This window comes from Streptopelia decaocto (genome assembly GCF_964273445.1).
Source record: "Streptopelia decaocto genome assembly, chromosome: 13".
Taxonomy (NCBI): domain Eukaryota; kingdom Metazoa; phylum Chordata; class Aves; order Columbiformes; family Columbidae; genus Streptopelia; species Streptopelia decaocto.
The window spans coordinates 4,455,700-4,480,230 of NC_138668.1; the positions used below are offsets into that span (position 1 = coordinate 4,455,700).

The 24,531-nt window shown below is 55.6% G+C and overlaps 1 protein-coding gene and 1 long non-coding RNA gene across 2 annotated transcripts; both read left to right on the forward strand.

Moving 5' to 3' along the window:
• Positions 1-12: 12 nt before the first annotated feature.
• NT5M (5',3'-nucleotidase, mitochondrial) lies at positions 13-7,605 on the forward strand. The gene is made up of 5 exons (XM_082064079.1): positions 13-651; positions 3,001-3,101; positions 3,550-3,610; positions 4,019-4,133; positions 4,286-7,605. Exons 1-5 carry the CDS (start codon positions 388-390, stop codon positions 4,441-4,443), a joined length of 699 nt encoding a protein of 232 aa, XP_081920205.1. The 5' UTR covers positions 13-387; the 3' UTR covers positions 4,444-7,605.
• Positions 7,606-9,464: 1,859 nt separating this feature from the next.
• On the forward strand, positions 9,465-21,879 carry LOC309445513. The gene is made up of 3 exons (XR_014185296.1): positions 9,465-9,694; positions 17,263-17,362; positions 21,307-21,879. It is a non-coding gene; the product is annotated as an uncharacterized lncRNA (long non-coding RNA).
• Positions 21,880-24,531: the final 2,652 nt, after the last annotated feature.

The window sequence follows — 24,531 nt, forward strand, 5'->3', positions numbered from 1 at the left end:
GAAGAGGAACTGGGCTTTGCGCTGCCGGGTCGGGGCGATCGCACGGCCGTGCCCCGGCCGGCCCCGCTTTCCCCTCCCGCTGCCGCCGCTTGCTCCGCGTTCGCTGCAAGGGAGGGATGGGGCGGGGAGCGGGAGGAGGCGCTGTGGGCGAGGACGGGCTTTTGCATCCTCACCGCACCCCCCCTGCAGCCCCTCTGCCCCCCATTGCATCTCCCCCGCACCCCCCTTGCAGCCCCTCTGCCCCCCATTGCATCCCCATTGCATCCCCCCGCTTCTTCCATCCGCTGCAGAGGGACGTGCTTGCCAGGGCCGCCTGCTTGAAATAAAGCCCCCCCACCTCGGGGAGCCCCCCCAATCCTCTTCGGCGAGCCCCCCTTTCCCCCAACCATGATTTTGCTGAGCAGCTTCTTGCACTTGCGGCCTCGGCGCTGCGGCCCCTTGGCAGGGCTGGGCAGGGGGCTGGTCCCCGCAGCGGGGTCCCGCAGGGCTCTGCGGGTGCTGGTGGACATGGACGGGGTGCTGGCTGACTTCGAGGGAGGCTTCCTCAAGAAGTTCAGGGCCAGGTACCCCGACAAGCCCTACATTGCCCTGGAGGACCGGAGGGGCTTCTGGGTGTCGGAGCAATATGGGCGCCTGGGACCTGAGCTGAGTGTGAGTCTATACGTCCCCCGGCTCCGCGCGTGGCTCTTCTTTGCGTTGTGCAGCTGGAGCTTCAGCCTTGTGGGACCCACTGGTCTCGCCAGCTTGTGGGTGCAGCGCTGGGGAGGGCTGCAGGTGCTGGCCGGAGCTCCCACCGAAACATAGGTACAGGTCTGCACGCAGGAGAGCTCCCAGCTGTGCCGCTTTTCCCGGAAATACAGTGTTTTTCATGCACATTGTCTCTTTTCTCCTGCATGCATAGACGGAGATAGATGAAAGGAAAGGAGATCTTTGAGAACATCTGCTTGAAAACACCTCAAATTGCATAGCTGGGTTTTTCTAGCTTTGATTTGGCCGAGCTGCAGAAAGGGCTGTCGGGCATTGGAACAGGCTGCCCAGGGCAGTGCTGGAGTCACCATCCCTGGAGGGTTGAACAGACAGAGATGAGGTTCTCAGGGACATGGGGCAGTGCCAGGGGTGGGGGAACGGGTGGACTGGATGATCTTGAGGGTCTCTTCCAGCCTAAATGATTCTATGATTGATACTCTTCCTAGATGGATTATTTACTCCCTCAATAGCAACGTGAGGGGTAGGACGCAGCAGAGAAGTTGAGAGCAAACCAGCCATTGATGCTTCATGTGAGGGCCTACTTAAAATGACCCTGAGCCCTCCCATGCCTGAAGATTACTTTATTCATTTTAATAATTAAAGCCTAAAAGTAGAAGCTCTCTTTATGTTGTACTTTATCATTCAAAGAAGGGCTGAGCACTGCAGAAAGTTGGATTCTGCCTCTAGAAGTTTCTCATGTCGATGGGTTTTCTGTGGTCTCATCTCCAGTGGGCAGTTGTACTCATTGAAAGGTGTTACAAATAAAATTACTCTTGTTGTTAGTGGTATGATGGCTACAAGGAACAGGCTGCCCAGGGAATTGGTGGAGTCACCATCCCTGAAGGGGTTTAAAAGGCATTTAGACGAGGTTCTTAAGGACATGGGTTAGTGCTAAAGTTAGGTTAGGTTAGGTTATGGTTGGACTCTGATCCTGAGGGTCTTCTCCAACTGAAATGATTCTATGATTCTCTGAGTGTGAATAAGGTCCCACTGGCAAAGTTCTAAAGAGCTCGATGAGCTGAAGGAATAGCATGTCTTCTCTAGCTGGGGTTGATGAAAGGGACGTGAAGGACACTGTTCATGCAGTAAGGCGGATGCTAAAAGTTTGGCAGGGGTAATGCATGATAACTTTTTTTTCTTTTTTTCTTGATCTTAACTACTTTGGATGTGTTAAATGAAGTGAGCTCATCTTGCTGTGATCACGTAAAACCACCAAAATCTTCAGCTGAACAAGTTGCCAAGCAGGTCTTTTCTTCAATACGAGCTTAGTTCTTCCCCCATCGAGCTTGATTGCAAAATGCTTTTTGACATAAGTGGAAGCAGAACAGCTACGGAAGTCCTTGATGTAAGAAAACACTTCAGCACAGTTTGAAGTGCTTTGCTGCATCAGGCCGGATTTCTGCACAGCAACGCTGGGACGTGGCTCCTCGTGGGCCCATGCAGAGCTGCCAGGCTCTTCTCCTCCCGAGGACCCAGTGTCTGTGCAAAATCATTCCTTTTCTTGGTGTCTGACAAGCCGTTAGCTGTTTGAGTGCCGGGGGTGCTGCTCTTTGGAGCAGGACGGGACCCACCGCAGGCCCCTGGGACTCTGCCTCCTCCCAAGGTTTTGCTCCCCATGTGCCGTCCCAGTGCACCCCGGCTACTGACCTCCATGTTAAGTGTTTAAAACCCTTGCCAGGAGATGCTCTGTTTGCCTGGTAGACCTTGCCTGGGCATCCCTGAGGAAGAGCATTTGCATTTAGCCTGACATGTAGTTCATCTTATAATATACTTTTTCCTATGAGAGTAGCCCGGCTGCTATTTTAAGTGATCTGATTGAGACAAATAGGCCAGGCAGCATCTGGAGCTGAACATCATCACATTACAGCAGGGCCACCAGGCCATGTCAGCCAGATCCATGTGGAAGTGCCCCTCTGGATACAGACCGGGGCGGGTTTGCTTCTGTTCTGGACATCTTGGTGTTTCACCTTGGAGAAACATGCTGCTCCCTCCATGTTTGGGGCTGCACAGGCAAACCCAAGCCTGTTCCAGAGCATCTCCGATCTAAATGGGATGGGGTGGGTGTGGGTTAGCAGGTGGGGAACAGAGGAACCCACAGAAGCAACATGGGTCAGTGGGAGGGGACCAGAGCCAGCGCTTCCCCCTTTATCACTGTCACCATCCTCTGTCCTAGCAAAGGGTGGGGAAGATGCACATGCAGGGAGAAGTGTAGCCAGAAGCCCTGTGCAGTTACCGCTCTCTTTCGTTTCCCAGGAGAAAGCCATCAGCATCTGGGAATCCAAGAACTTCTTCATTGAGCTGGACCCAATCCCCGGGGCTGTGGAAGCTGTGAAGCAAATGGCAAATTTGGCAGAGTGAGTAGGAACCTGCCCGTGGTATTGAGGAACGGAGCAGGGAGCAGCAGTGGCTTTGCAGGTTCATCCTCCTCTTGGCAGAAGCTGTGAATGCAACATCAGTGTTACAAATGCCAGGCATGAGAGAAAAGAGGGCTTTGACTCTTGGAGCTGTCACCAAGAAAATCAGCCATGTTCAGCGCCTTCAGGTCTCTGCTCCCGCCAAGGGTGACAAAAAGGGGAATGAGCTTGTGCTGCGGGTGTGGGATCCTGCGAGATGGCGGATCAATGTCTTAAATCACCCTGGTTTGACCTGTGTGTGGTGGGGGATCTACTTTGGGCACCCACCTGCCCAGGCACTGAGCAGGGTCTTGATGGGACAACCGCGTGCATCTCAGGGGAAGCAGAGTCTGATCAGCATGTTTGGCCATACACTGATGCTCTGCCCGCATTTCTCTCCCCATGGCAGCACCGACGTGTTCATCTGCACAAGCCCAATCAAGAAGTACCGCTACTGCCCTTACGAGAAGGTGAGCAGGCCCGAATTCTGGCTCCCCGTCCTGTACCATGCTGCCTGACGAAAGCCAGCTGACCCCCATGTGCCTCCGGCTGTCTGGCTGTAAATCAGCGGCGACATTTCCCCGCTCCACTAATTTGGTTCCTAAGCATCTTCACAGAGCGGCAGCTCTGCCGTCGACTGAGCTCTGCCATTTGCATGCACTGAGGTGCTTGGTCTTAATATTTCATCACCATGTCAAAAGCTGCTTGGCTTTAAAAGAACTCGTGCTCCAGCAGCATCTGAATTGCTCCCAGTAATTAACTTATTAAGCGAGATGTCCTCCCTGCGTGGGGGCCAGGGCTCATGCTGGGGGGGCTGAACAACCCCTGCCCCCGTCCATCAGCCTTCCCGCTCTCACCGCTCGCCCCTTGCCTTCCAGTACGCCTGGGTGGAGAAGCACTTCGGTCCCGAGTTTCTTGAGCAGATCGTTTTGACGCGAGATAAGACGGTGGTTTCTGCTGACCTGCTCATAGACGACAGACCTGATATAACAGGTAAGGGAGGCGTGGGGTGGCAGGAGTGACCGGACACAGCCTCGAGGGTAGTTGGCATCCAGGGGTGATTTGCACTGGTTTCTCCCCATTTGATTAGGCTCTCATTAGGGGCTTGTGTCTACAAAGAGCCAACCTCTCTCCTTGCTTTGCAGGGGCTGAGCGGAACCCCAGCTGGGAGCACGTGCTCTTCACGGCCTGCCACAACAAGCACCTGCAGCTGCAGCCCCCGCACCGCAGGCTGCAGTCCTGGGCCGATGACTGGAAGGCCATTCTGGACAGCAAACGTCTCCCACCCGGCCAGGCCACCTAAACACCAGCCTCCCACAGCCACCCGGGGCTGCGGCCACCCGCTCGCGTCCCTGCGGAGCCCTGCTGAAGGCTGAAACCATGGACGGACAGACCGACGGACGCTGTGCCCTCAGCGTGTCACTGCACCTGTCTGGTGTGCAACGTGGCACGGACCTGCTCTCCATCCTCCTCTCTTTGTTATGGTTGGGCATCGCACAGGGTGACTCGGTGCATCCTCACAGGGTGTGGTACCAAGGGGCTGCCTTGGGGGACATTCACCTCCCGGTGCGTGCCCAGATCTGAGCAGAGGGGCAGCTGGAAGGGCAGAGGGCGCCAGCAGATGCTGCCTGGACTCCCCGCACCAGCTCAGTCGCGCCATTCCTTGCAGCTGAAACAACGGGACGGCTACACGCTTCTCTGCAGGAAGAGTCCCTGCATCGGGACACGGGGACAGCAGCACTCCTCCCGTGGATCTGGCCATAGAGAGGGAGCCCTGAGACACTGTCACACCTGAGATGGAGCCATCCTCCAGCTGGCGAGAGGGATCCCTGCTCCTTCATTCCTGAGGAGCTGCCACAGCTTTAAAGCTGGGACTTTAGAGCTGATCCGGGGTGAAGAGAGGGGCTCTTCCCCACCTGCCCGTCGCTTGTGGGCTGCTCGCCTGGGGCATCGCTGTGGCAGCGAGCAGGTGGTGGCAGTGCCAGCGCCAGCCCCTCCTGCAGCAGCTCATGGCTCTCCCTGCCAGCTGGTGATGGGACAGTGACTCCTTGGATTCCAAAGCCACGGAGGTCTGCACACCTGTGTGTGATCAAAGCACCCATCTCCCTCCTCCTGGTAGTGTCTGACGTCAGCCTGCCAAAAAAGCTCAAGATGTGTGTCTGCTGGGCACGCAGCTCCCACGCAGAAGGTCTTGGGTGCTGCATCCAACCGGGGTCAGACGCTGGGACGGTCGATGCCACAGAACGTCCTGACCTCTTCAGTATGGAGCCACCTGGGAAGATGCCGCTGCGTGGGAAAGGGGGCTGGCGGAGGAGCTGAGGCATCACTGAGGAGCGCGTAAAGCAGAGACACCGCGGGCTGAGGGCTGCGTTTTCAGACGGTTGTCAGGTCTGCATTCATGGATGCTGTTTTCAGCCCTCACCTACCACAAGGGAGGAAACTGGGGGAACGTTGCGATTAAGGGCTGGGGAGCCCATCAGAGGTGCCCCCGAGGCTGTATCACAGGGTTAGTTTGTTCTGCAGCTCCACTGCTGTCCTGGCTCTGGATGTCTGGGGACGGAGTGTGCCCCCAGCCCCACTCCCATCACACTGGGACCGCTGCGGCGAGGAGTTTGGCTGTGTGGCCGGTGCGAAGGGGCCGTGGCACGTGCAGGTGTCTGTGCCAGCCACCACCACCCGATGACGGGGCTGCTGGGCTCTGGGACCCGCCAGCGCTGCTGGGAAGCTGCAGCAGGGCAACTGACAGGGAGCATTTGGACAAGGGGCAGCTTGAAGAGGGATGATTTTTGCATAACTGTGCCCACAGCCTCTTCCTCCGCTGCCTGGCTCGTTCCTGCCTCCCCAAGGCCGCACCAGCCTGGCCTTGAACTGCACCGACCCAGCTGGCACTGGTGGCAGCACCAGAAAGTGGGTGCCCCAGGTGAAGCCCCGGGGATGCACCAGCTGCGTCACGGCTGGCGTGCAAATGTGTCACTGCTGACATGGCAGAGACCGCGCGGCCCCTGCTCCCGTCTGTCCACACCCTCTGGCATCCCACCGAGGGCTCCTGCTCTCCTGGCTGAGGACTTACTGGCTGCGGGAGTGAAATTCCCCACTGGAACATGTAGCCCCATGGACGAAGCCATGACCTGGCCGGGGTTACCCACCCTGCACCGCTTGCTCACGCCTTTGGCTTGCTTCCCTCTCCTATGGGTGCCCGTCAGCAAAAAAATATGTGAGCTCAAAGCCACATAGTCAACAAATGACCTGTCTCACAGCAGCAGCTGGACCCCGCCACGTCCGGGACCTGGAGGGGGGACTGAAATCGGTGCTTCCGAGTCTGTGCCTTCCCCGGCTGCTGCGGGGCCAGGGACGAAGCCCACATTGTCCTGGGTCTTTCTGAAAGCTGCCCTGTCTCTTGAGATGGGGTGATTGCATAAAGACAGCACGGATTGGCCCATGGCAGTGAGAGTTGCATACCACAAGGACTTTTTCAATTGTTTTTTTCCTGTTTAAACCACTGTGTTCTCCGGGTGGTGGGTTTGGTTTGGGAGAGGTGTTTGGAATGTGCAGCCACCTGAGATGCAGCCTGCAAACCTTGGCGGGGGGTTCGCAGACAGGGAGCTGGAACAGCGGTTGAGCTCCCTGGGCATCCACTGTGGCTGCTGAGCACCATGTGCCCTCAGCTCTGCTGGAACCTGCTGGCTACTGGCCCCTGTGTGCAGCCATGGTGGCCTCATGGGGTCCGAGCTGTTTTTTTTTCCCAGTGGCACCATTAGTTTCCCAAGCTCTGTGGGGTCTTCATGCTGCCCTTCCTCAAGCCAAAACCAGAACTGGCACATTGTTACAGCACCTGCCCAAACCAGCCGTCTTTTTCCCCTCAAAACTGGGGCAAAGCCCAGGGATGTGGCTCTCTGGGGGCCAGCGAGTCTTTCCCCCTCGCTGGGATGTGTGATACCAGAGAGATGGTGTTGTTTCACACCAAATATACTTGAAAGCAGAGCTGGAGTTTCTCATGCATGCGGCTCCGACTCGACGCACAGAAATCCATGCAGGTTGCTGGCCTGTTTGTTCCTGCCGAGCTGGGGACTGGGAGGCAGCTCTCAACAGATCGGCCTTTTCAATGTTCAAGCCCTTCTGTGGCCAGCCAAGACAGAGCTTTTATTTTTAAATGCACGTCTATAAAACCGAGGTCGACAGTGCAATAAACACTGGGTTTTATTGTCATCCAGCTTCCTAGAAACAGAGTTTGGATTTTGCAGTTTCCCACCCGCAGCTCTGCCCTCTGCATGGGGTTGTTGGGGCTTGCCTGTGGGCTTGGGCAAGTCCCCATGTCCAAAAAGCCTGGAACCAGCCCTGGCAGTGCCATTACCCTGTTAGACTGAGTCCCTGTGGGCAGAAATAAAGCTGAGGGGTGGGTTTAGGTAGTGGTCAGCTTCTTAAAGATGTTTTGTAATAAATAAAATTGTAAAGTATGTCTCCTGTTGGGCCACAGAGCAGAAGCTATCAAAGGGGCTGGAGCTGTCAGGGGCTGGCGCTCCCAGGGGTTTCTACCTCATCCATCACTGCATGTTGTTCCATGTCCGCTTGCATGTTGGAAGCAATGCCGGAGCCCTGACAGGGAGGGAGGACTGCAGGGCCAGCCTGGCGGTACTGAGAAAATCCCCATTCTTGAGAAGAGATGCTCCAGTTGCCTGGCCTGGGCTTTCCATGCCCTGAGCACAGTAGCTGGGATCAGCACAGCACAGAGGGAACAAGCACTGATGCTGGAACAAATTGTGGGAATTGTGGTTTGTGGGTCTTTTTGATTTTGTTTTTCTGGGGGTTCAGTGCAGCACAAACTCACTTCGATGTGCTGCCGTAAAGGCAGCGTGATTTATCTCTTCCAGCTCAGAGAGCTGCATTAGATGCTTACAAACACTTAAAGGTTAAATTCGCCCGGTCACTGGTGAGTCCCATCCTGCCACAGCTCAGCCGCTGACTAGATGCTACAGCAAGGAGAAATGTGGTCCATGCCATAGCCTGTGCCCACGCTGTGGGTTTCTGGTGTGACTCCAGGACACGAGTGGGATCACATCTGTGAGCTGGAGGTGTCAGGACACCCAGGGACGCCTGGCCAGAGCGGGAACCAGGGCAATTCAGCTGTGAGCTCCGACAGCACAGCCCAGGCTGGGTGTGTGTCCCCAGACGCTGCTGTGGGGTCCACAATGCTGCCCCGGGGCTGGTTTGGGCAACGAGCACCGCTCTGCCCCAGCCACTTCTCTCTCCTCACCACCTTCGTCCAGAGGCACCAGCTCCCCGGAGCAGAGGCCGTTCTTTCCATGGCATGGGGACAGAGGCAGCATGTTTGACACCAGTGATGGCACTGGGACCAGGGCCACATGTTTCCCAGTAAAAGATGCAGCAAGATGAAGGGACTACACCACGAACCACCGGCACACAGGTCTGAGGCTGCATCTGCTCCTCCATACTCCTGCATGCTTTTCTCTCCCTTGAAAAGCCTCAGGTTGCAGATATCACTTATCTTCCAGGTGACAAGCACAGTTTCCGAGGCAGGTGGAGGCAGAGAGGAGGGGGAAGGAGGTGATGGTGGCCTGGCCCTGGCTCTGAGCACAGGGGAGCAGCCCGGGCCGAGTCTGGTGGGAGATTTTACACCTTTCCCATGGCCACGGGCTGCTGGGTGAAGGTGGCCCTAGCCAGAACAGCATCACAGAGGAAAGGATGCCAAAGGCAACACATCATCTCTAAGGTGTAAGCACTGCCCTCAGCTGAGGGGCTGAATTTGGGCATTGCCCGAACTCACTGGAAAAGGACCCATCAGGAGAGGTTTAGATTAGATATTAGGAAAAAATCTTCCCGGAAAGGGCTGTCGGGCATTGGAACAGGCTGCCCCGGGCAGTGGTGGAGTCACCATCCCTGGAGGGGTTTAAAAGGTGTTTAGACGAGGTTCTTAGGGACATGGTTTAGTGCTAGAGGGACATGGGTTAGTGCTAGGCTAGGTTATGGTTGGACTCGATGACCCTGGGGGTCTCTTCCAGCTGAAATGATTCTAAATGACTCCAGGTTGGGAGCGGGCGACGTTCACGCCTGGATCCCTCGGAAGCTGACACCACGTGAGCATTCATTATCTCTTTCTCACGCTGGCTGATGCCCAGATAACTCTGGGCGGTGTGAAGCCCGGCAAAGGGGGGGGGCGAGGGCTGCAGGGGCCAGCCCTGACGCAAGGGCAGCGGGTGGTGTGGGACAGAGCCAGGGCAGGGGATGAGTCACCCAAATACGCAGGACGGGAGGAGCGGAGGCAGTGATGTCTCAGCCCATGGCAGCAGCTGGACGGGCTTTGCTTCTGCTGGCCCACTGTGCCCGGTTTTGGGAGAGGAGCAGGATGGTGACCCGGGGCCACTGCTCAGGGCCAAGGTGCAGAGCCCAGCGCTGCCCACGCTCCATGGGTTGGACAGCTGTGTCGATGCAGGGGAAATATCCACTAGAGGGGACTGTACGATCGTGTGTGGGAGCGATAGCAGCCGCAGAGCAGGATCTGGCTCATCCAACCCTTCTTCCAGCCATCAAACCTCCTGGTAATCCCAGCCCGGGCTCCTAACACCCCCCACATCCCTCCCGCTGGGCACTGCACCCCAGGGGCACAGCTTCCCCGGGGCAGAGTGGGGTGTTGGGGGTACCGGGGAAGCGGTCGCAGCTGCAGGTGCTGGGGAAAGGTGCTGGGGTGGGGGGGCAGCTCAGCCCCCTCCCAGCCGCTCGCTCGCTCCCCCTGCAGTGGGATGGGGCAGAGAGTGAGGTGGGCATGAAAAACTTGGGGGTCAGAAGAGGAACCGGGGGTCTATATGGTCTATATAGAAAATACCCCTGGAAAAAATCCTGCCTCCTCTTCCGTGCCTCCCTGCTTGGCTCTGCCCCCGCTGCCCCGGGACCTCGCAGCTCTCCCAGGGCTGCGGCTGCTCATCCCGTCCCCGCCAGCCCCAAATCCCCTGAGGACCCGGGGCTGTTCCTTTGCTTTTTTGTCCCGCTCACCCCGAAGCCAGAGCCCATTGTGAGGGCCCAGAACCACGGGTGGTGAGGGCAGGAGGAACCAGGGTGGGTTCTGATGGTCTCTTCTCACCCTCCCCTTCTCCCCCAGAACCACGATATGGTTTCCCTCCTGGTAGGACTAATGGGCTTTGCTTCTCTGTTTGTACATGAGGACTTAAGTAATGCAGTCCCCAGAGAGGAATAAAGCTGCCCTTGCCCCAGCAGTGCTGGGGAGGCCAGACCAGAGCCCATGGTGATGGGCTGTGTCAGCTTTCCTGTGTCCTTCAGGGCTCCACACACGTTAAGCCCGTCCTCCTGGCAAAGTTCCTGCAAACTGTTTATTTGTGACTGTGTTAACAAACACGCCTGTGGAACACGTTGTGTTTAGACGTGAGCACGCCACCCTCTCCCTGCCTCCCCGCGGCTGAGCCCGTGGGCGACGTGGGGCTGGGGCTCACGGCCGTGCTTTCTGCTCATGTATCTTGTACAATCGGTTTTTACCATGGGGAATGTGCTCCTGGGCTGGCTCCTGGGGACGGGGACCGCTGCAGGTGGCAGCCACAGCTTGGCCAGACACAGCCCCTCGCTGCAGCTCGGGACACCAGCGATGCCGTGTTGGGATTCCTTGGCCCTTGCAATGGGGCTCCTTTATACTCCACAAAACATACCAGCCTGCAAGGAAACACGTCTGACTATAAACCTCACCAGTCTGGCACCTGCTTGGTCCAAAATCAACCTCTAGGTTACCCATGAGTTTTCAGATTATGAAAGCGGAGGCACAAAATATGTTATAGTTCCTTCCTGTATAGTGCAGCTAGGAGAACAGGGCGGCGAGTGTCCCACCCCGGTCGGCACGGGTCAGCTCTGCGATGGGGTACCTGCTTTTGGGTGTTCACAAATAGAAATCACAAAGAGTCCATAAAAAGGGGCAAAGCTTTGTTTCTGCTCCGCCTGGCCTCGGGGCGCAACGCTGGATTCCAGCATCCCCCTCTCATTGGAACTCCATGCACGACACTTTTGCAGCAAAACTTGTTGGTTAAAAGTGTTTCAGAAACACCCGAAACGTTAGGGCTGCGTGTTCCCGAGCAGCCATAAACCCCTTTCCACCTCTCCCTCCAGCTTTGCAGCCCCGGTGATGACCCAGCACCCACCCAGCCACAGGGACTCTGCTGTTTTCTGCGCTACCCAGCTTTGCTATGTGTCTATCGAACACATTGAACATGCCGGGAGCAGCATTTTTGGTACAGCACCTGCTTTCACTGTGCAGCATTGTTTCCCCAAGCCCCAGGGGAGCAGCAGCAGCTCCACACAGTCTGACCCCTGTCAGACCCAACCAGCCCCGTCCTGCTCGGGGGTGGTTGCTTCATCCCAAACTAGCTAATTCTTGCTGCTTTTTACTCTTCTTGCTTTTGAAGGAGGGAGGGGAGAACAACAGAGCCCTCAGGGTGAAGTTACCTTCTTAATTAACGAGGCTGAGAGCTTTGCAGATACTGCGCGGAAGGAGTGAAAAATAAGGAAAACTGGGCAAAGCCGGAAAAGACTGGGTTCAATTGTCAGACCAATTAACCTAGATCCGCGTTCTCCCTCTGGATGAATAGCTCGTTATTATGTAATTGCTCAGGCCCAGCTCCTGATGGAGAGAAATTAAAATCAGACACTTAATGAGGCAACCTGGTGTGGAGACGGGATGCGGGAGCTGCCTGGGGAAGCCTTCGCAATGTAAAAGCAAGCGGGAGCCGGAGCTGTGCGGGGCAAACTTAAGCCTGAGCTTAGAGGATCTTGCTGAAATCAGCCTTATCTGGACCATTTGCACTGTGCTGGACCCAAAGTGTGGCCAGGTTGGGGGATAATTTGGAAAGGCCCTGGAAAAGGTAAACGGGAGGCCCTGGTTTAGCCAAGCACTTAAGCATCTGCATAATTGCAACATAGCTGCAAGTCCAGCTCAGCTCAGCAAGGGATTTAAGCGAGATATGTGGTGCGCTCAGTCAGGGACAAAGTGACTCAGGAGCTCTTTTGTCTGGAGAAGAAATAAAATGTATTGTAAGCCCTGCTTGACTCTTCCCTTCATGCTCCGTGTTAGGACCCATCTGCCCAAGGAGGAGGAAAAATTCCATCATGACAGACTTTAAATTCTGCACCTAATAAAAAAAGCCACTAATCCTAATAAATCAGCCTCAAAAAAACAGCCAGTGCCGTAGCTAAGCAGGCTTTTCCATCCGTAGGGCTGATGGGTTCATTTGCAGTGGGAAATTTAAATGCAATATTTGGGAAAGGGCCGCAGGTTTCAATATTAGCTTAAGGGCAGACAAACGTGTTTTTCTGCTGCTGAATCGGAAGCGGATCTCCTTGCGGGAGGGTTGGCCTTTCCCATCCTCCACATTCTCATCTACCTCTTTTTCCTGCAAATTATCCATGGAAAGGGTTAAAGAGGAGGAAAAAAGCACCTGCAGCCACCTGCCCTCTTTGCTCAGCACCTTGCAATGTCTGCGTTTCCCCCAGGATTTTGGGGGTGCAGCTCCTGTCTCCAGCTCATTCTGGCTTTAAACTTGTCTCCAGCCCCTCGGCTGAGCCCCCAGCCCTGACCCCCAATCTTTGTTGTGTGTGCTGCAGCGATGTCGCTTGCTGTGCAATACAAAGCAGGATATCTTTAAAGAAAAAAAAAAAACACTAGATACCCTAAATTAAGCAGTTGTAGCTTATCCCAGTACCAGGCAGCCTCAGCTGCTGTGTCCAGTGCCCACACAGGGCCAGCACAGCCAACCCACAGGGCTGAGCCCCGGGTACAACTTTAACCCACCCGACTTGCCCCAATCATTCTTGGCAGCTGCTTTAATTTTCGCTGATTGTCCTGAAAAGTCATCAAAACTGCCACAGAGACCAGCAAAGGGTGAGAGGAGCCCAAACAAACCCTCCATCCCTAGCTGGAAAACCCCAAAGGAACCAACAGCACAACGTGTCTTCAGGGAAACCACCAGCACCCTGGCTACACCACGTGTGTTTATTGACACAGAGAACAGCCGCCCCGTGTTTTCCAGCTCTGCGCCCCCAGGCACAACCCACAGCCACCAACACCTTTCAAAACAACCCTCTGCCGAGATGCTCGGCATCTGCTGCCCTCCGAGAGGGTCTGAAGAGCCTGTGTGTGCTCCATCTGATGCTGAAATGGGTTCAGGATTTTCCTATGATTGCCCCAGGATTAAATTAAAAAGGATTTAAGCAGATGGTCGGTTCTCTGCTCTTCGTAGTTTGCAAAATGGGAACCATATCGCTGAACTGTCTACCAGCACTAATTAATGTTTGTAAAGCGCTCTGCTCTGCAAACTGCTGCCTACGTGCTAAGTGCTATCATTAGTATTATTACTAAGCTATTTATGCCTGTTCCAGTGCTTTCTCTTCCTTGTCCCAAAGGGATTTTCCTCTTCCCTGTGCAGATGTACCGGGGCTGGGAAGAGGAATCAGCTCTCCCAGGCTCTGGCTGGCTCTGGCCCAGGCTCAGATCCACAGTTTGCTGGCAAAACCCTCTGGTTGTGCCAGCACCACCGGGCTGGAGCCACCAGCTCCATGGTGAGGGCAGGAGCAGCCAGGGACCGGGAGGGTCTGCCCAGAGAGGTGGTTTAGCATCATCATGCCTGACCACAGGTGAGCCTGTTGTCTCGCTGCCTCTCCTGATTGCAAAATGGATGTGATGCAGCTTCCCTGCCTCCCTTCCCATGGGGAAAAGCTTTCTTGTGCTTGTCTAGGCTATTTTCATCCTTCTCTCTCTTGTTGCACGGCAAAGGGTTTTGCAAGAGAAGGGAGGGATCACTCATCCTTCCTAATGACCTACAAGGAGACCGAGGCGCAGAGGAGGTTCAGTGATGGATGAGCTCAGCCGTGGTCCGTGACAGGTTCTTGTCCCTGTGCAATGCCTGGGCGGTGACATCTGCGGTCACTGGCACATGGGACAACGCACTCCCTGCAAATAACCGTCCTTGCAAGACTGTGTTGTCCAAAACTGCAGGACGGCTTCTCGCTTCGATGATGCCTTCATCAGAGAAGCAGCTCACAAGAAATCGTGGCTGCTGCCTCTGGAAAGCAGTGGGAAAGCAATAATCCATTTGTGGGTGCACAGAGCAGCCAATGCTCCCTACAGCCCAGGACAAAACTTCAGAGCACAAGGTCTTTACCCCGATCAATGTTTCCGAGACGTTGCTTTGAAATCCTTTGCTCAATTCACCTCACCAGGCAGGATGTTCCTGAACATCCCCAGGACATCTTTTTGATACAAGAACAGCTTTCATGGCTCAGTCGGGAAAGAAAGTGCCCAAGACAAGAAACTGGGGCAGCACATGAGAGGGACAGACTGAAACAGAGAATGCACTGAGCCAGGTGCCCCATGTGCTCCAGGGACACCGCGGGCAGCATCCACACCCCTGCTAATTTGGGGTGATGAGGGCACCTTCACTGCAGTCATCTGCACAAACAGCAAAATAACTGGGCTGAGGACCGATGCTGTGCTTCAGATGGGAGGTTTAGGGCATGAATCATCCCTTTTTTTTCTCCTCATCACAAGTGCATGAGACGAAATGAGGTTCAGAGAGCTGGATGTGGGATGCAGGCTCTGGCCAGGGCAGGAGCCGGCTCCGATAACACCGACCCACTATTGCCCCGGGCCGGGGGGCATTTGCTTTGCGGAGGTTGTTTGGGCCAAACAAAGAGTAGGAGAAAAAAACAACCTCAACAAGCACGCCATCAACATTTTCTGCGCGGTTTGAATTATCCATGACTTCTGACCCATGATTAAATCTAGTGTGTAACTGGTGGTTATATATTGAGTCATATGAGCAGGCTAATCGCAGGAACCCCGTGTTCTCCAAAGAGCCTGCGCCCCGCCAGGGCCGACTGCAAACCCTTCACGTTTTTCTAGCCGAAGCACCCTGTGGCTTTTGCATCATCCTTTTAATTCAACATTCACAAAGCATTTTTTTTTTGTTTGACCAGTATCTCAAGCCTAGAACAAAACAAACCCAGCCATGCTGCGAGCAGCCAGCCCAAGAAAACCAGATTTCCCATCAAGTTTTGCTGCTCGGTGGCTGCTCCAGTGTCTAGTAAAGGGCTGGGATCACGCTGCAGTGTTTTTCTCAGCAGGAGCTGCCTCTCCTCTCCATCAGCAATTGTCCTGACTCATATAGAAATAACCTTTTGACTTCTACCTCTGTGTGCAATTTGGGTGAAAATGAGCGCTGGAGCTGGAAAATATTAGCAGGTGGTGAGTGGCAGGTAAATGGGCTCTCCCAGGGTGCGAAGCCGCCTTGATACCCACTGGGAAGGCAGGAGAGCTTGGCACAGCCTGGCCCTGGCTCTCCCCAAATTCATTTTTTCCCTGTTTGCACCTCCCTCCCGTCTCCTTAAGGCTGTGGGAGGATGAACCGATTCACCTTTCCCAGGGTAAGAGCCGTAAAATGCTGTTATCAGCAACAGCCATCGGGTAATGCTCCTGCGGGTACAATCCCGTGGGTCACCAAGGTGTTTCCCAGCACCGGTGACCGGGACAAGGCTGTCACAGCCCATTGTGCTGGAGCCCTTTGCCTTCCCCAGCAGAACCAGCCTGGAAACCCGGGGAGGACCCAAAATAGGGCTGATGTGGGGTGTGCCCAGGTCCCTGAAGGGCTCCAGCTAGCGGGAAGTGTGTTGGAAGAAGTTTGCATCGTGCACGGGTCCCCATGGACCCGCACCCACTGGGTCAGCAGTGGGGACCTGGCAGGAGCGAGGGACCCAGGGATGTTCAGGGGGTGAGGGAAGAGTGGGGTGGGGGTCCCACCACCCTGGACGTGGCTTGAGGCCACAGGCAGAGACACCCGGCTCTTTCCACAGGGTTAAATTAATGCTAAATCATCTCTTTCCTCCTGCAATAACTCGGTGGCTGGTAGAAATCCAGCAGAAAGAGCACGACCTCGGCAGGAACTGGCTGTGTGTCTGGCCACACTGGGACAGAGCTGCTCAAGAGGCATTTCATCACCAAAAGCTCTTTGTCTGGAAGGCCAGCCACTGTCCCCAGCTGTCCCAGAAGGGATCCTGGTGACGCGGGAGGTGGTGGCCACCTCCATCCCAGGTTCAGAAGGGGGACAAACCTGTCCTGGTGGCCGCAGGACCCTCCCAAGATGCCCTGGTGGTGCTCAACAGTCCCCCAGCCAGCACTGGTTTTGGTGTGACCACACATGCCCCAGCACCCCATGTGTCCCCCAGCTCACGGCAGCCCGCAGTCCTGTGCACCTGATCTCACCATAGGGACCTCCCCTTGTCCCCTTGTGTCCCATCCCATCCCCCTGGCAGGATGCCCAGCTCTTTGCTGGTCTGAACTGGTGCAGGCACCAGTGCTGAGCTTTCACCTGCTCTCGGACAAGGTGGTTCTGCATTGTTTTGCAGTGAAAATAAAGAAACAGCTGGAGGGGAAAATCCATGGTTAGTAAACAGAGCTGAGCAACTGCAGACCTCTCACCCCGCAGAGGAGGAGGGCAGGGAAAGCAGAGCTGCCTGAAGGCAGCCAGGGTTGGATTTCGACACCTTGCAGAAGACAAGATGCTTTTGTTTAGTGTTCAGGGTTCCAACCCTCCCTGTGCTGCTCCACATGTAGCGGTGGTGGCTGTTTGGTCTGGTCGCGGAGCCCCATAATGATAAGGAGGAGCTGGGTGGGGTAGGAGAGGTGGTGGCCAAGGGGTGAGGGACCATGGCTGGGGTTTGAGATCAGCTTTGGGGTTTAAGGTTGGCTCTGGGGACTTGCGTTGCCTTCCCCTCTCCCTGCTCCCCCTTGCAGCATCTGCAGAGGAGGGTGATGGTGCAGGGAGAAGAGGTGTCTGGGGGGTGTCCCCAAGCCCTGGTTACTTGGTAGCCCCTTATATCCACAGCTCTTCTGCTTCGCTTTATTGCTCAGCTGGTTCCCCCAGGTCCAGCCCCACATCCAATGCTGCTCACCCCGCTATACGTTGCCTTCAGGTCACCTAGTGTCCCTCGCAGCAGTGCCAGCTCCTGCCACGTCCCTCCCAGATCAGGGGAGAGAGGAGCAAACCCCTGACCTAGAGGCAAAAATCTGCATTTTAAAATCTTATTTCTGTTTTCATTTGTTTTTGTTTTTTTCCCACAGGATGGGGATGGGTGACTGAACATGTGCACCATCCTGTGCATGCCACCGCTGTCTCCAAGGGACAATTGTCTGTCCCCAGGGCTTTGCCCTGCACAGCCAGGTAAGGTCACGCTTGGACGGTCCTGCTGTTGGGTCCCTTTGGTGCCGGGTGCGACGGTTCCATCCCCCTCCACCTCCAGCAGAAATCACGGCAAGTTACAAATCCCCGCCAGCCCTCAGGGACCCGTCCCTGGGGAGGGCAACAGTTCAGCCCTGAGGCAGCAAAAAACAAAGATCATGTTTTTCATGGGAAAAATACAACCCATCGACACAAACAAGAGCCTGGTGCAGGGGGTGCTGGCACCACGGCACCTCGGATGGCACTGATTCAGCCAGACCCGTGCGGGGACAATTTGGGGTGCAAACCTTTGGCAGGGCAGATGTTTTCAACCAGAACTGGTCCCTGACCTGGCTCCTGCATGAACCCTCGTGCTGGCTCAAGGAAAGGGAACTGATCAGGGCAATGGGGACATGGGGCAGGAACATGCAGCATTGGAGGGTTCAAGGCAGTGGTGGGTGTCACTGCACTGTGGCCAAAGGGGACAGGGATGGAGCTGCCCCAGCAGGTCCCCACTGCTTCCCCAGCCCCTTTCCCAGCCAAACAATTTACAAACTCTCCTGTTCCCAGCCCTGTAGTGGCTCCTGGCCTGTGGGGACCTGTCCCCACCTTGTCCTGGCTGAGCTCCTGCCAGCAGAAGATTTGGGGAGATTTGGGGAGATTTTGGATCAAACACCACAGGACACACAAACAGCCTCACACCGGCTTTCTGTGGCACAGGCAATTGGGAACGGGCTTTATTTTCCCTCGTGAACTCCTCAAGAAGAAGATGAGAGGAAATGGCCTTAAGTTACACCAGAGGAGGTTGAGGTTGGACCTTGGGAACAATTTCTTCCGGGAAAGGGCTGTTGGGCCTTGGAACAGGCTGCCCAGGGCAGTGGTGGAGTCACCATCCCTGGAGGGGTTGGACAGATGCAGAGATGAAGCTCTTAGGGACATGGGTTAGTGACAAGGGTGGGCTAACGGTTGGACTTGATGATTTTGAGGGTCTTTTCCAACCAAAATGATTCTATGATTCTACCATTCTAAGTCCCCACTGCTGAGATTACCTGAGAATCTTTCTTAAAAACGTGTTTCCCTGCCATGACTGCTGCTGCAAAAAGCCTAAGCCTGTGAACGGTGCCATGGATTTGTCACTCAACAAGATGAAATGGGTTCTTGGCACACAAGGGGGGCAGGTGACCCTACCGGTGAGTGCAAGTGGCTCCCGGGAAGTTCTCGGGCACATCCCAGGGATTTGCTGGAAAGCTCTGGAGAAGCCTTTGCACCAGCAGCGATTGCCGTGTGTACTGACATGGCGGGGAACATGTAATTTCTCATCACTGCCCAGCTCCGCAATCTCTTGTACGGGAACCTGGCAGATTATTTCTCCGTCTGTGGGTGTGGGAGGTTGATAAGGAGTGGGGCCGGGAAGCAGAAAGCTGCTGTGATTTTTGTCCTTGGGGCTACTCCGGGTGACGAGGAGGTGCCAGGTCCCTACTGGCTATCGGGGGATTGTGGTGATTTCCCTTTTCTTCTATAAACAGCCCTTTCCACACCAGAGGAAAGAAAACCCTGATCATCTGCTGCCTGCTTGCCTTGTGGTCAATATACCAAACAGCAAACCAGTGCCAGCCCTGTGCAGGGAAATGCTCCCCAAGGGCAGCTTCCTAATCTTGGTGGTGCAAGGTTATATTGTCCCTAATTCCTGTGACTTGAAAGTCTGCAGGTAAGGACCAGCCAGCCCTGCTCATGGCTGGATGAGGGGATCAACTCTATTTTTCCCCAGGCAATGGGCATGGCCTGGCTGCAAGTCACAACCGCTCCCTGCCCTCCTGTCCCCAGCTGCGCCACCACAGCCTGGTCCAGGGTCACTGGCCAGGGGCTGCTTGGTGGCCACGAGCTCAGTTTTAGGGGTGAGACAAGGTGGGGGCACCCACATTCCTCGTATGCTGGTTTTCTAGTTCAGTGCCCCTCACCACCGAGGGCAACAGTCACATTTGGCATCGAGTGGCAGCACAAACTCCCTGACCTCCCCAGGGCTCACGTGAGCCACGTGAGAGCCGGTGGGGTTTCCAGCTGAAGGCTGTCCCTTTGCTGGAGCCGCTTGTCCCCGCCGGTGGCCCTGGGGAGCACCCCCAGCCAGCCAGGCTGCGGGAGAGGACGGGGAGAGCTTTGGGCTCCGCCGCCGAAGGACACAATGGGAACAGAGCAAGGGTGCAGCGAGGCCGCCCTCTGTGTTTGGGGTGTTGGAGCGTGGTGTGTCCCCTCCCCGCCAGCCCCAGGAACAGCCCGAAGGTCCCGTTCCAGCTCCCAAACTGAAAACAAAAGTGCGTCTTGTTCCCGTCCTGTTTTCAAAGCCAGGAAGGTCGTGGCCGTGAGAGCCGTGCCAGGCTGGGCAGCACCACCAGCCAGCACATGTGGGGACCGACGCGTCCCACGGCTCCCGGCCACCGGTGCTGGGCTGGGGAGAGCCGGGGGCCTCCCCAAGCGGCCGTGTTTGGAGAATCTTGCACCCACATTCATCCTCTCATTGCTTTTCCCTGCACTGTGCTGGAGGGAAGGGAGACGTGACAACACCACGTAGCCCCCGTGCCCAGCATGGCCCTGGGGCCCCCAAGCCCTGCTGCAAAAACCCCATCAGCTCCTAGTAGAATCTTATAATAGAATCATAGAATCATTTCAGCTGGAAGAGACCCTCAAGATCATCGAGTCCAACCATAACCTAAATCAAGCACTAACCCATGTCCCTAAGAACCTCGTCTAAATGCCTTTTAAACCCCTCCGGGGATGGTGACTCTGCCACGGCCCTGGGCAGCCTGTTCCATGAAAAGATTTCCGAATCCACCTCCGCATCCCGCAAGCCCAAACAAAGCTTCCTTCTCTTAGATGGGGCCATCGTTAGAGCCCTCCTGCTGGGATGCACCGGGGAGAAATGCAAAGGGTCCCTGTGGCAGGGAGAGCAGCGTGGCGCTGCCATCGCCACGTCAGGCTCTGAATGATCCCCCTTGTCCCCGTGCTCAGCCCCCACATGTGCTGCTGCCTGCCCAGCAGAGATTATTAGCTGAGGAAATCGTTAGGCACAGGGCCGGGAGCTCAAGGGACACGCAAGCACCTCTGTCACTTGGAAATCAGTTCCAGCCGTCTGCCTGAGACAAGTTTCCTCCAGCCCTGCTCAAAGTGACAGCAGTTTCCCTCCATCAAGGAGGAAGAGGAGACAGTTGCTCTGCCTGACCCTGCAGGAATCACAGAACCATTTTGATTGAAAAAAAGACCCTCAAGATCATTGAGTCCAACCACAATCTAACTCTACACTAAACCATGTCCCTAAGAACCTCATCTCCGCATCTGTTCAACCTCTCCAGGGATGGTGACTCCAACACTGCCCCAGGAAGCCTGTTCCGATGCCCGACGACCCCTAAGTATAGCTTTTGGGGACCCTGTGCCTGTTGCACAGGGAGCAGTGTAACCAACAGCCACAACTCTCCCTCCGAGCACCCGGTGTCCCCAAGGCAGCTTTGGCATTCTTGCTGACTCAAGCCGACAGGGTATTGACATTCGCTTTGACCTTTCAAATAACAAGGATGTTCTGTCCTTCCCGGCCAAGTACAGCCTGGATACCCTGTGGGTGGATTATACTGTATATACAGTTCCAGTAAATAAGGAGCTGGCAGAAGAGAAACGTGTCTGTGTGCTTGCAGGGTGGTGGGATCAGAGCGAGGAGCTGCTGCCAGCACCCGGTTTTCCTCCCGGATGCCCAAGCGGACACGGCACAGCAAGCGAGAAGGATGGGGACAGTGGCAGGAGAAATGCCAGCGGCTGGTTTGGTGAGGGGGGAGAATGGATCCTGCAAAACCGGGAGCGACAGCCCAGCCCTTGGGCGGCTGCTCCCTCACCACCAGCTCCGCAGGCTGCTCTCGGCTCCCCGCGTTTTCCATCCTCCAGCTAATTATGCCTTTTGTTTTCAGAGAACATGAAGAACCGCAATTAAGAGACAACAAGCAAAATCAGCCGTGAGGGCCCAGCTGGATCACGGGGACGGTGCCTTCCCTCCCAGCCCCCCCAACACCCCCTCTGGGCAGCAGCAGAGGCTGTTTCAGTACAAAATGTATCTCAGCCCCAGAAGTTTGAGCTGATGCAAAAGGCAAAGCAATTCCCAAAGGTGTAACATATGGTCACCAACAGAACATGCTCACGGTGCTAAATTAGCACCTCTTGAGTGTGGCCTGTGCCATGGCACACACCAGACCCTGTGTCCCAGGCTGGCAGTGAGTGGGGTTCAGGCTCTGTAGGACTGCAAGGACCCGTCCCTGCCAACCCTTCCTCTTGCAGCCCTGGGGAGCCAGAGCGGTTCCATGGGCAGGGCTGCCTGTTCCCTGCCTGCTGCAGCCAGAGGGTTTGAGCAGAGGGCTCCATCCAAGGCTGTCCCAGCCCAGATCCAGCCACCCTGCAACCCCATGGCGCCAGGGAGGCTGATGGCTTCATGCTCCCAGCCCAGATGTGCCGCTTATCTCTCCCCTCTTTTGCCCTGACACATTTTTCCTCCCTCTTCTTTCTCAGCAAGCTCGTAGGACTCTTATCTCAAGCCCCAAATCGCCCTTTCCCAAGGCAGACTCAGCAGCATCCTCTGCAAACCCATTTCCAGGAGTTTGTGCATGACATTAGGGCTACAAGTGACAACCTGGCAGCAAAACCATTTTGCCTTACATCTTGATGCCACATCGATGTCCTCAAACCCCTTCCAACAGCCAAGGCAGTGTATGGTGAAGGCAGCCTGGCCGCAGTCACAGGGAATAAGCAGCAGAGGACAGACCCCAATGCCCACTGTTGCCTCCTTGCTGCTGGGCTGTGGCCATGCAACCCCCAGAGCAGGGGAGGGAAAAATGGGGTTTGAAAGCTTTGGGAATTGTCCAGGGGGTTGAGATGTGCTGCTCTGAGAATGGGGTTTGTACTTGGCAGTCAGCTGCAGCCTCCTGGTTTGTGGAGAATAAATAAAAATCAAATGAAGTGTGGAGCCCTGGGATGGGCTGGGAGCTGTGGGATGGGATGGGATGGGATGGGATGGGGTGGGATGGGATGGGGTGGGATGGACAGCCTCTGCTGATGCTGCCCCAAACCCGACGTTTGTAAGCATGAGTGCAGCAGGGATCCCACAGCTGCTACTCAATACACCCTGCAGCGTCCAGCAATTACAGCAGCCGTGCCAGGTGCAGACGCGGTGCAGGGAGCGAAGCACCGTGCTCTCGGCTTGCTCAAATGCTCGCTCCTGCTGCCAAGCCAGCCTTGTGCATCAGAGCAGCCTCGGCCGCGGTCGGCCCTGCCCAGGAGGTTGTGGGTTCCTGGGTCTTTCAAAGCGCTTGTTGGTGGAGGAAAAATCAATTCCCAGTCAGGAGTTTCTGCTGCACGGCTGGTTCATCCGCTCTGCCAGGGGGAGAGGGTGACATTCACTGCGGTCCCAGCCTGGGCCACTTGTCTCACCAGGCTGGAGTGGGATCTGCTTGGTGTAACGGCGTGCGGGTGCTGCTTCAAACCCTGCTGTCTGCAACGTCATCACTCAGAACGAGGGGCAACACCAGACCCAGAGCAACATGGCATGTTTGAGAACACACACAGCTCGTCACACCGAGCAGTGGCCATGCGCTGTGATGGCAGTTCCTTCCTGGCTTGGTTTCTAAGGGGAGGAGGTTTCTCTCTGCTCATCTGCCAGCTCCCCCCTGTAACTGCCTTGTTTGTGAGCCTGTTAGCTAGTTTAAAACATTATAAAACTTAGCAAAGGGAAGAAGAAGGGGATCACAGGATCTCTGCTTTGGGTGGCCGGATCCAGCCTGGTTCAGCCTTCCCCAGCCCAGAGGAGCCGCTTTCTGCCCCTGAAATAGCAACTCGGATGATGCTCTCAGCAGCTGGGGATGATGATGCAAAATGCTTGTTATCCAGCAGGAACAATTAGACTTATGGCAATTATCTTTGCAGTTGCTGAGAGATGCCGGAACGGGCCGGCCGGCAGCTGGTGCCTGGTGTAATTCCCGGGCGGCACAGACGCGATGCCCAGCTCTGCCAGGAGCTGCCACCGCCGGCGAGGAACAGCAAAACCCAGCAGGAGCACCTAAAGAGCCTCTGGCAGTGCCAGGAGGGACAGTTTTGCACAGGAGCAAGAGCAAGGACAGGAAAGTGTTTATCTGAGAGCTAAATGCCCTCTCTAATGACGTTTGTTTGCATTCAGATCAATGATGAAATGGCTGAGCTGCGCTGGGTTTAGAAGACGGTGTTACCGACTGAAATGCTTTGCGTGATGCTCTGGGCTCCCTTTCTGGCGTTGCGGGAGAAGCCAGGCTGGGCTCAGCTTTATCTGGAAGGTGGAAATGGGCCCAAGCCAGCTCCAGGCTGGATCAAGCCATGGGCACCCAATGGTCACTGAGCCAGGCAGCACCTACTGAGCTGGGCTTTAGAGCACATTTCTTTGGGAGAAAAAGTCAGGCTTTTGGCTGAGAAATGTCCATGGGGTAAAGGCATGAAGGACCACTTCACTCATTTCTGAAGTCGGAGCAACAAGGAGGGTTTTTCTTTTCCCCCTTGACATTATTTGAAAACCCTATTTTGACACTGCTAGAATGAAGCAAGCCCTAATCCCCAATTGCTGCTTGGAGTCAAAATGCAAAACCAATCTCAGCCCAATAAACAACTCCTCCTGGATAAATCAGAGTGTGCCTGGGATGGCGAGAAAGCTTTTGGGCAGGATGGGGCACAGCGGAGCACCGGATCACCAGCCGATGCTCAAGGAGTGAGGGAATGGGAGCTGGAGGGATACGGGGAGTCCAGTCCAGGAAAGCCCAGGACATTTTCCATTGAAAATTTTATCTGAGGCAAACATGCCACCACATCCTGGCCCTGTTTGTGCTGCAAGAGCCAACAAAATTCCTAGGAAAGTTTAGCCACCTCGTCAGCAAAACCTCTCTGATAGGCTTTGTTTACTAGTGGCTAAACATTAAACCCTTGGCAAACAGGGCTCCTCAAGGCCAGGGACGCGTGACTGTGACAAGCCACCCTGCGGGCTACCAGCCCCCAAAATGGGCAAGAGCTGCCGGCACAGCCGAGAAGGGGGACAGGCTGCTCCGGGCAGGAGGACGGCAGCACCCCGGGGGTCCAGGTTTAGCTGCGGTTGCCAAAAAGAGCCCAGGATCGGGAGGAGGAAGGCT